This window comes from Charadrius vociferus, unplaced genomic scaffold (genome assembly GCF_000708025.1).
Source record: "Charadrius vociferus isolate BGI_N301 unplaced genomic scaffold, ASM70802v2 scaffold329, whole genome shotgun sequence".
Taxonomy (NCBI): Eukaryota; Metazoa; Chordata; class Aves; order Charadriiformes; family Charadriidae; genus Charadrius; species Charadrius vociferus.
The window spans coordinates 1202366-1213576 of NW_009649982.1; the positions used below are offsets into that span (position 1 = coordinate 1202366).

Genomic DNA, 11211 nt, shown 5'->3' on the forward strand with positions numbered 1-11211 from the left:
GCCTATTCACAAGCTGCAGCATTTACTTTCTGGAAATGAAGTTGAGAGATTTTCTGATGCTTTGTTTTCTATTGACAATAAGTCACCACACCACAGAAATGGGGGCTTGAAAGGGGAAGAGACATTTTGTATTACATAAGAGTCTCTGAATATTTGTGTGGAAGGGTGGGGTAGGTAGGAGTGCAATTGTGGCTTAATAGTTATATTAGGTAGATGTTTCTGCTAAAATGTTTAGCATTAAAGGAGGTTTTAGTTTAAGCTTTCTATTAAATCATAATTTAAAAAATGTAAATCAGTGTTTTGAGGCCCTCTAGCTTTGCAGGTTAATCTCAGTACCTAGATAAAACCAATACAGTGCATTTAAACAAACTCCAAACTCTGAAAAAATGCCCTGTGTTCAATCATAAATCAAGTATCAAACTGTGATGAACATGCTGGACTAAATTGGTTGCTTTTTCAGGATAGCTGAAAAAGCTGTATAAAACCTAAGCCAAGCCATTCAGCCCACACATACGGCCCACAAACAGACTTTAGCACCGAGTTCTACTGAAGCTTTTTGTTGGATCAAGACCTCACTTTTTACCCATCCAAAGCTCCATTTAAGTCAAGAGAAATATTGTCTGCATTAAGGGCTGAGTAAGAAATTAATTTGGACCCTTACTTCTGGCCAGACATTAGTATCATATAATTTCTTTTCCATTGCAATTCTAACCCACTACGCTATCTGCTGTTTGAACCTCACCTCACTACAAGTTTCCTTGGAAACAAATTTAGAAGCACACATACATTAATAGGAATGCAGCCTCAGGTAAGTTTGGTTTTGGATGACGGAATAGCATGGCCCCTCAGTTTGCTTACGTTCACCAAACCTGTTACTGAAACACATCCAGAGGCTCAGGGGAAAGAATGAAAGGTCTGTGCTGCATGTTCTCTGTTCACACCACACCTTTGCCTTTGTTCAGAAAGCCAGGGAACCTTATTACTTCTGAAAGTATGTTTTCTTTTTTCTGAGCTTTAAGTGGATGGCAGTTATGACAAAACCTGTCAGGGTTGCTGCTGTGCCAGTGACCACGTAGGCAATTCCCAGGAATGGGTTACTTCCTCCGCTCCATACCACGGTTGAAAGAATCACACGCTTCCTCCCCTTGAATTTGGTAACGGGGAAATCTGATAAAAGGGTGTTAAGGTTTCACTAACAAAATTTACATTCTTTCCAGGTGGAGAAAAAGTAGTGGTAAATGCTCAAAAACCTTTCCAAGGCATAAAGAGTCTGGAGATTTGCATTTGCTGTAAAAATTCCTTTAACTAATCTGTGATGTCTCTAATATTCTGGGCCCAAAAACCCAGTAGCAGCTGGTGGTAAGAAGTCCAGTTATTTTAGATACAGTTTCTGTGTGAACGTGGAAATACTTTTTTTTTTTTTTTTAGCATTCTACATTTCAGATTCATAATTTATGTAACTGCTATTGTGTTAATTTGCTATGAAAACGAGCCTTTTGGGCAGCTTACCATGATGATACTCCACATATTCGCACTGAGGGGAAGTGCTCACTTCTTCCTAATATGTTGTATACCTGGAACGTTATATGATTTAACCTTTCATCTCTCCACATGGAAGCTTTCTGAACAGAACTGTGCTACAACATTTAAAATCATAGCTCTATCGGCTGAGAGAGAAGAGAAATTTATAGTCATCTTGACATAACTCCTGCTGACAAAACAAGTGCTTTAGTCAGCAAAGTTCACACTGTTCAGCGTGAGAGGGCATTTTCACCAGCACAGTTCCTGTCAGCACATGGCCCAAATCTGCCAGAAGGATCTGCTGACACAGGCATCCCGCACAGCCCTCAACGGCAGGGAAACCTCTGGCACTTCCTGCACCCCAGTAAGGGTGTCTACACATCTGATTAGGCCACTATTAAATATTTCAGCTGAAACATCTTCAACCATCTCTTCCCAGTCTTCAGTTTGACCCTTTGTGTAAAGCTCCCATGCGTTGTCTCCAGCCAAAAGCAGCCCCTCAGAAGTCAAATCCAAAGTCATGTGCTGCCATTTGAGTAACATGTCTTAATTCCATCTGCATGGACTAAAGAAAATCCACTTGCAGTGTCTCGTCACCCTCAAAACCAGGTCTTTTCATGGTGATTTAGTTTGGGGTGTTTTGCTCAGTTTCTTTGCCATTTTACTCTACAAACCCCATCCACTTCCATCTCATTGTAACTATCTAATAGTCTTGGATAATATGAAAGGATACTATAGGAAATATGGAAAGTGTAATTCCCTGCTGGGAGACCATCTGTGAACTGCCTTATATGTCTGACACGACGGTAAAGATTTCTGAATGTAGCAAAGGCTGACACTCGCATCCAGATAATGAAGTCATCATTTACATAACCATTGTTCCTTTCATCTTCCTCATCTAACAGATACACCGGTTTCTGCCAGTAAGGAGGTCTTGCTGTCCCTGATGAAAACGAAACCAGGAAAAGACAGACTATCAGTAAAAACAGTGGTTGGTGACTAACTTCTGGGCCTACTCACAATGAACACAGAATATGAGATACCAAAGAGACACAAGACTGTCCAGAATTGAAAAATTATATATGCTAGATAACACTTTTCACCCAAGCATTTCCACTCACCTCAAACATGAGGGTTGCCACACATTAGAAACTTCAAGCACAGGAAAAACTTAGTGACTTGCACAAATGAAAATACTGTTTATTCTGGATTCTTGCCTCTTCAGCAAGTAACATGCTTTCTATAATGAGGAGCTTGCCTTCATTTCTATACATTAACTTATTCCAGTACAACCAGAAAGGCATCTTTTTGCAGTCTAATGGCACAGCCATTATTTAGATATTTAGAATCACAGTCATATGAAAACTACTTAGCTAATTCTCTCTTGCATATTGCATCCAGCACAGCACTGCCCAATCCAGAAGAGGGAGCTTTTAGTCCCACTTCAGTACAGATCAACCATAACAAGGAGAACAGCCCTAGGAAACAGCTGTTTGAAAGAACTAGTGACAGTGGCAGCCTCACTCGTCTCACAACTGCCTAAGAATCTTGCAAAGGCATGAAGGAAGACGTGACATGCATAGATTCTTTCAGTAGGAAAAAAATAAAGTGACTGCATCCTTGCTTTCTCTGGACAGATTAAGTGTTACAAGAAACTACACAGAAGGGTGTTGACGTGGGCTAACTTCAGTCTTCCAAAATCACTTTCTCCCAATTTCTATGGTCAGTGATAAAAAAAATGATATTTTGGCTAAATCTGTCTTCTGCTGTCAGTCACCCTCTAACGCTGCTTCTGCAACCTGCTTTGGGACGTATTTCTCCCAAAAGCAGTTTGTCTCAGAAGGGGAGACCCTCCTACATGGGGGGAGGTAGGGAAGCCATTGAAAAATAAGAAATACCAGTGGAACCATTCTTACCTGCAAATGCAGAAGAGAGATTGTATGATTTTGGATTGCGAAATTTCACGTTTTTATCTGTCCACCAACTGTTTCCAGTCTTCAGCAGTGGTACTTGAATAACAGATGAGTTAAGATTGTAAAAAAGATCAATACTATCTGGAGGGAATACAAGAACGATACGTGTGAGTAAAAGACAGTCATTCTAATTGCCAGCATGACTGACAAAAAATGTCACATTGAAGCATCTTTCAAGTGAATAGAAAACAAAAAAAAATCTTGGGAAAGGTTTCATCATGACTGTATACACAGCACTGTACACTCCAGAAGAAGAATTAAGGTTCCAGAGCCTTAGAACTTCTGAAGTTTTAAAGACTGAACATACTCCTACCAGTAATCCTATTGAATACCTGTGTAGAAATATGTGCGAGTATCGCATGTCCATCAGCTCCTGTGTGACTAACTTCTTTGGAAATCACTTTTGGAGCTCTCTAGCTAGTTACAGAAGTTACTCTGCTAGGTCGCTTTCCCCAGCACTTCTTTGACACTTGTCCTAAACTGATTGCTTTGCTATATATAATGTGTTTCAGAGAACAGGTGAAAACACACTCAAGGGAATCCATGATCCTTTGGAGAAAATTTTGCTCTAGTTTTATGCCAATTAGATCTTGTCTACCAACTTGGACATGAAAACTTCCTTAAATCAAAAAACATTTAATTAAAATTGTGCCATCCTGTTTTGGTGGGCAAAAAGTTTTTATCCATTATATTTTTCTAGTTAGATTAGTTTAACATAAGGCAAAAACATTATAGGTCTCGTTAGCATCTATGTAAACACCCAGGCAGCCAATGAGATGACAGGCAGGGATAGTTAGATGATATGGATGGGGTGGGGCTGCTTTTTAGGAAACATGAAAAACACAATTCAGCTGCATGAGCATCAAGGAAAACATACTTTTTTTTTTTTAATCCTGCTACAAAACCTGTGTTCACATGGCTCCTTAGAGCTCAGACACACTCTCCCGAGTAAGCAATCATTCTGTGCCCCACTACACCCACAGCTGTTTGTCACTGGTTTATTAACAGGAGTTGCTATTCTCTGAGCTCTGCCTGCTTAACTGCTTGTCCGACTGCTCCCTTACCTGCTAGCTTGGGTTAAAAACCTTTCCCATGGCAGGATCTTGGCCATCTTCCTCATTTTACACATGATGATTAGAGAGCAATTAGACAACCAGCTACTCTGTCAAAAGTGAATGGGAAGCACCCTCTTTCACAGCAGAGGGACAGAAATGAGCTACCAGAGGGGAGATTCAGACATCACCCCCTTCCCCCACATCACCAGCAGTTGGAACATTTCATCACACTGTGCGCTAAGGACTGATGCAAAAGCAGGCACTGGGAGGTTTACCCTCAGCATTTTAAAATCTTACTATCTCTAGGTCTCTGCAACCACACAGATCCAAAGGTGCAAACCAATGTGAAGAACATGTCACCTCCTTCTAAGTGCTCCACTGAGGGAAGGCAGAATCTGGGCTCTCTCATCACTGTACAAGAATATTTTTTAGCAAGGAAGTACAGTACATCTGTTGTATCATCGTTCCTTATTTCACCAGGGACTCAATTCCTCAGTTCTGTTGTATATTCACATTGAAGAGGGCCTTAGTAAATGAAAAATCTTCCTTAGTTTCAAAATGAGGGGCAAGTTACTAATCAGTAAGAAGCAGAGCCCCGTACTCACCACAGTAGCACTGCCAAACAAAACCTTTTGTGGGAGAAAGACAGAGATCTTGAAGGACTCAGCTGGATTGGGGTAATGGAATAGTTTCAAGTGGAAGTTAGTAAGCAGGTATGGAAGGTACCTACTTACCATTGAACATGCTGTTGGCAATAGCACCGCATGGAGCCATGGGCGTCCCATTTCGGTAGGTGGTGAACGGTGCGCAGTAGCTCTTCTGAATCTGCATTCAAGGTCACAGAACAATCAGGCACAGAACCTGGGGGTTTTGTTTTGGTTTGCTGGTGTTAATGTTCTCCTCCCACTCCTTCTTCAGAAAAGCCACTGAATAATTAACTCTCCGGTACTTTTTGGTCACATTAGAGATATATCCAAATGAATGGGTTTGTAGTTAAAGAACACCTTCCATATCATGGTAAGTAAACTTAAGGTCTTCACCAAATTCTGCTGTGGACTTGCAAACTCCAGACTACAAAAACTCATTTGGGAATCTGTTAATGTAACATAGCTACAATTTAAAATGTTCCCATGAAGCCCTGGCTTACCCTAGAACATCTTACTTTTCCTTCTTTTTAATTTTGACCTGGACTGCTTCAGTGGTGGAGAGCAGCAGATACAGTTAGCCATATTACTGCAGTTCTGTGTGGGGAAATCTTAATCTATGAAGAGACAGCATGAAAAACAAAAATCACATTTCTCCTATCCCAGTTCATGAGAAACCATAAATCTTCAGATTTAAACACAGGAACATTTTCAAATAACTCTAAAAAGCTCTGTATCTGATTGGCACAAAAGTCAAAAGCGGTTGCACCTGGATGCAAACGAAGAAGCTGACTGGACACCTGGAGAAGCAGATGTATGGGGAACATGTCTTGAGACTTACAGGAAGCATTTTATAAAAGCAGGTTATTATGCCATAATCATCATATGTACTGACAGGACAGTGTGTGGACTGTGTGTATATCAAGAAATGCTACTTTTAAGACAAAGAAAACATGGTTTAGATTTGTAAGTAATAAAACTGAATGCAATGACTGCAGTCTCAGATTTTCTTATGCAGGTGATGCTGTCTAGCCTCCTCTTTAGACCGCTAAGTTGCATACTTCAGAATGTACATGATCACCTTTTTCACCATAAACCTCTTCCTGCTCCTTGTCCACTTCCAAAGCCAGATGGCAAAATGAAAGACTTCGAATAACTTAATTCCCTAACCCTATAATAAACGCACAGCTTAAAACATTTCTGGCTAAGGTGACTGAAAACACTAGAAGGAAAAGCTTTCTGTAAATTTATTTGAAAAAGACAATGTCTTTTTAATCAGCATCCCTACAAGGTGCAGGTTTGAGAACTGCAACACTGGACTGACATCTTTTATTTATCCCCTCAATCTTCCTCTCTTATTAACTTATTACACATAATGGTCCTAACAATCATAAAAGCAGAGACCAAACACTGAAAATATGTACCTTCTTATTATTCCCTAGAACCATCTTAACACAGTTATGCCTAGTTAGCTCTCCGTATGGTCAAAGATGCACCTGATGTAAATACTGATGATCTCATAATATAAAGAAGAAAACTTACATTTACATTTCGACCCAACAATTGTGCGTCACTTCTTGATATCACATATCGACGGTGGTTTTGATAGAAGTTTTGCAGACCGTAGTACATAAACACATCACCCTAGAATTCAAGGAAAAATCTCTTCAATAAGATGAGTTCATGTAGACAAAGAGAAATGCTATTACTTGCTAAAAAAGAGAGGGGAAGAGAGTACTCAATTCATATTTAAGTGTTGTAACTACACTCTAAACAATTACTTCAGTGGATGCTAGCTGGAATCTAGTGTTTACCTCAACTGAAAGTTTTAGCATTTTGGCACAAAATGAAACATACTTTAAATCACCAAATGAAACCTAAAATAAAAATGCCTGATTATTATTTTACTCAAGATGGCATGGCCGGCCATAAATCTGCAATGACTATGAATAATTTTGTGGAGACGAGACACTTATTTTCCATAAAAGAACATGCACAAAAAACTTCAAAAACTACCCATTAGCTCTTAATTCCTTCAGGTTTTTTGAAAAATAAGGTTGTTCCTCATCAATTATTTAAACCCTTTGGAAAGTTTAGTCCTGTAATTAAAAGGAGAATGCTAGGCAGGCAAATACAAGCAAAAAAGAGGATTATGAAACTATAAAAAAAATTATTCAGTTAACTAAACTTCTCATCTCAAACGTCACTGTAATCTGAAGAATTAGAGTATTTTAACGGCCTCTTCAATACTGAATAACCTTAAACTGACTTTATAATTTAAATTGCCCTGTAATATTAAGGGATCATTTATGCAGTACTAAGCATAAGATCTCTTTGGCTGAACATGAAGCATTTTAACAGTCTCAGCAACATGACCCAGTAGTTTAGGACAGGAAATGAAGAATACTTTTCCCAAATGAAACTGCAGAATGACATTGCTAGGCTTGAATTATTTCAAGGACCTTGTGGATTAACAGCATAACCCTCGTAAAAAAGACCACAGGGGTTTACTTACGACAAGTGGTCAGAGCTTCAGATTTCCTTCTCATTTGAGAGCTTAGCAGAATGGTAACAACTAAGCCCAGGCCAAGGGCAAGGGTTTGCTACTGACTCAAAGAGATACAGAGAGAAGCCACCTCCACAATCAAACACCATTTTCTCCACCCCCATCTTCTCCTTGGACATCTCCTAACCAAGGACAGAGGTAGCCTGACCTTGGCTATTATTAACATGTACCAAAATTAATCGCAAAGGCAAAAGTGTAAAATTTTGAGTATTTCAGTAGAAAAATATTTAGTTAGGAACTCTACAGAGCTCTACTTTATCATATGGGGATATCAGTAACAGGAAGTACTAAACAACTTTAGTTGGTTTCTTGCATACACTTACCACTATGTCTTCCTTTAGCGTGAAATTAACAGAACACTGGCATTCCTTATTCCAATTAGAGGAATTTTCACGGAGTTTTGAGCAATCTGAGCATTTATCTGAATAATCAATCTGCCAGAGAAGTGAAGAAGCAGAGGTATTGTAATAAAGGACAGGCACACAGGACAAAGTTACTGGTTTAGCTCCAGGACTTCTCAGAGCAGTTCTCTCAAAAGTGACTCTGGACTGCCAGAAACATTGTTAAAATTCAACAGAGACAGAGAATGAGGACTTGGCCTCAATGAACATTCACAAATTTTATCCCTAGTTTAAAGCTGTTTTAAAGCCTTTTGATGACTGTTGCAGAACCTCCACATCTGCTCCTCGGCAAAGGAGTGCTGAGTGAAGAACGCTTCTGCAGCTTGGTCTGGCTGACCAAGTAATGCCTGACAAATCCCCACACGCTTTATGGCCCACCCCTCTTGAAGAGCCTGGATGTAGTGCTGAGTGCTGGCTCCAACCAGGAGTCCATTTAACCAACCTTGCCTCCAGGAGGCATTTAAACATAAGGGCTTCCTGCGTTTTAAGATTTTGCCCCAGCAAACATGTATGTTCTTCTAGCACCAAACTACCACAGGGATTAGTTTATTTCCCTTCAAAAATCCAGGAAATAATGACAACATTTCAGATACTACCAGCCAGTGGCAGTAATTACCACCCATATTTCAGATATTACCACCCAGTTAACCACCCAGTACTCGGATTTAATCAGTGACCAACTATCTCTGAGGTTTTTCACAGGAATACTGGCTGCCGGACACATGTGCAAGGCATGAAGCCATTGCCATCATCTTTATCCAAAAGCAAAAATTCAAAGTCTTTTTCCTCCAATGGAGCCCAGTTTCTTCTTAATAGAATATCTAAGAACACCACCCCCACAAACAAACCTGGATTTCTCTGACGCTGTTTGCGGACAGTATGAGGCAGACTCCCACAGAAAGGCAGAACGCGCCTATGAGAAAGAAGCTGGAGAGCACAGACGCAATGGTAAGCTGAGGCTTCCAAGCTGGTAGCTTCTGTTGTTTGAATGCACTGTTATCCGGACATCTGGAAGGACGCGCCTCCCCTTCTTGTGGAAGAAAACTTGTCTTGTTTTTCATTTTCTTCTTGGTGAGAGGAAGGAATAATATACTTGTGCTGGAGAGTGTTTAAGCTGAAATACTGTCCTTACTGTCGGGAGACTGCATTGTTTGTTCAAACTTGCATTATGGCCAGGAATTACTTATTAACTAGGTCTCTCTCTTCCTCATTTTCTACATTTGTGCCTGGATCCCCATGATCAGCGTGTACCGATCAAACGATTGTGTACTTTGGTCAGGGTGTCCAGCTCATGCCTCCTGGAAAAGCTTAAATATATGCTTTTTTCTGCCCCACAATTCAGTAGGATTTTTTATGTCGTATAGATTTGCAGGGATGCTGCCAGCTATACTGGAATTTCTGTGTAATCTCAGATGCATTATTTCTTCTCCCTTCACTTCCACAGCTGTGCAGCTAACATGCACGGCACACAATGAAAGGACCTCTACTCCAATTGCACTGGATGCCATTGGGGAGGACTGCAGGTGCTGACACAGCACTGGACAGAAAACATTGCTTTAGAAGACCAAGTCAATTTTCTTAACCTACTACATTCATTGCTATTGATTCAGATGCAATTTAAAGTTTTAAAAAGGTTATGTGTTCTTTGTCACAAAAGGGCAACTAATTCTCAGAACATCTGATTTGAATCAATGGCTTTCCAGGATGCTTGATGATTTTCTCACCTGTATTCATCTTGTCCTCTGAAAAAAATCCACCCATTCCCTACTACCCACAATGACAAAAAAATCACCCAGAGATCATCTCCTTTTAATTTAAATGGACAAACAGAAGAATATTTTTTGCACACTTCAGCAGTTTAACCAAAATGAAGTTTAAATATACAGTTAATTTATCATGTAATAGCAAAAAATAGCATTTGGCCAGCTCTAGAACAGAGAGGTGAAAAATGCCTTTTTGACAAATTACTGAAATTCATACAACGTTTTCAAAGACACTCGAAGGCACAAACTAGATTACCGCTGTCAAGAAAGAAGTGAATGTCTCCTTTGGGACAGCAGAGGGACATAACAGAGAATGGAGTTGTACAAGGAGTTTCACACCCAAGTTTGCTCATCTTCAAAGTCTTAGAAGTGACATATAGTAGTAAATCTAGCAAGTGAATGCAATGAGTAAATCTAGCAAGTGAATGCAATGTAACTTTAATTTCAGTATCACATTGTTCCTGTAATAAAAATCATACTAAAATTACAACCAAAACTTCTGTTTTATTATTAAAAGAAAAGGAAACGCAGAAAAAGTTGCAATGTGCATTCTTTCTGTATTGATAGACCTCTGAAAAGTCAAAAATCTTGATTCCATCACCTGTTAATCATTTGCCAATTGCAGACAGGAAAATAGTAAAATGCAGCTGCAAATGAATTCCTTGTTGGTAAAACCATCAAAAGAGTCCCAGCTTCATAGTCCCCTCTCTGCACAGCTTTATAACACTCATCTCCAGTAGGTCAATTGTTTCTTTCTTTATCTGAAGAAAACAAAAATCAAAGAAAGCATCAGAAGTTTTGGCTAAATACCATTATTTATTTACTCAGGCACCTTACTATAGGACTAGAAATCAAAGAAGAGGTTCCCATACAAAGTCCTGAGCTCTAGAATGTTTCCATTTTGTAAAATACCTAGCAGTTTCTCTGCAATCCTGAAGTACAACTACGGCTCGTGAAGTCCCATCTAACATGACTACAGAAAAGTTTTCATTGGTGTGAAGTTGATAAAGCACGCTACAGCAAGAGGTCCATCCTGGGCTGCAAAATCCCTACAGGACTTTCCAGAGTATTCAGTGGTATCAAGTAGTCCAACGGCAGTACTGCACTGCAACAGCCACAACATTGTCTGTGTGAGAGACATCTGAATGAAAGTGAGCATGAAGGTCAGGTCTACATGTGCTGCATGCAAAGTACTTTGGTTTATAACACAGATATGGCTGCAGCTTATTTCTTATCTAAAGATAAAAGACAAAGGTACTTGAGAGTAAATATTGACTACATAGTTCAG

General features: G+C 39.7%; 2 protein-coding genes across 2 annotated transcripts in view; both read right to left on the reverse strand.

Annotated features, from left to right (window-relative positions):
• Positions 1 to 859: 859 nt before the first annotated feature.
• On the reverse strand, positions 860 to 9221 carry LOC104292272 (cell cycle control protein 50C-like). Its single transcript, XM_009891621.1, has 7 exons — positions 9009 to 9221; positions 8083 to 8193; positions 6736 to 6837; positions 5284 to 5374; positions 3438 to 3575; positions 2255 to 2464; positions 860 to 1167 (listed from the first exon to the last, which is right to left on the reverse strand). Exons 1-7 carry the CDS (start codon positions 9219 to 9221, stop codon positions 980 to 982), a joined length of 1053 nt encoding a protein of 350 aa, XP_009889923.1. The 3' UTR covers positions 860 to 979.
• Positions 9222 to 10407: 1186 nt separating this feature from the next.
• Positions 10408 to 11211, reverse strand: part of CMSS1 (cms1 ribosomal small subunit homolog (yeast)) — a 32229-nt gene continuing 31425 nt past the window's right edge. The window contains exon 10 of the mRNA XM_009891622.1: positions 10408 to 10684. Coding sequence (XP_009889924.1) covers positions 10601 to 10684 — 84 coding nt within the window. The 3' untranslated portion in view covers positions 10408 to 10600. The remainder of the gene's footprint in view (positions 10685 to 11211) is intronic.

Bases quoted from the DNA above. Each gene is read 5' to 3' on its own strand.
- LOC104292272 (XM_009891621.1), bottom strand. From the start codon at position 9,221: ATGAAAAACAAGACAAGTTTTCTTCCACAAGAAGGGGAGGCGCGTCCT. The intron at 8,194-9,008 runs GTTTGTTTGTGG...CTTCTCTGGCAG, and splicing joins ACAGCGTCAGAGAAATCCAG to ATTGATTATTCAGATAAATG. The intron at 6,838-8,082 runs GTAAGTGTATGC...CTTGAATTCTAG, and splicing joins CGCTAAAGGAAGACATAGTG to GGTGATGTGTTTATGTACTA.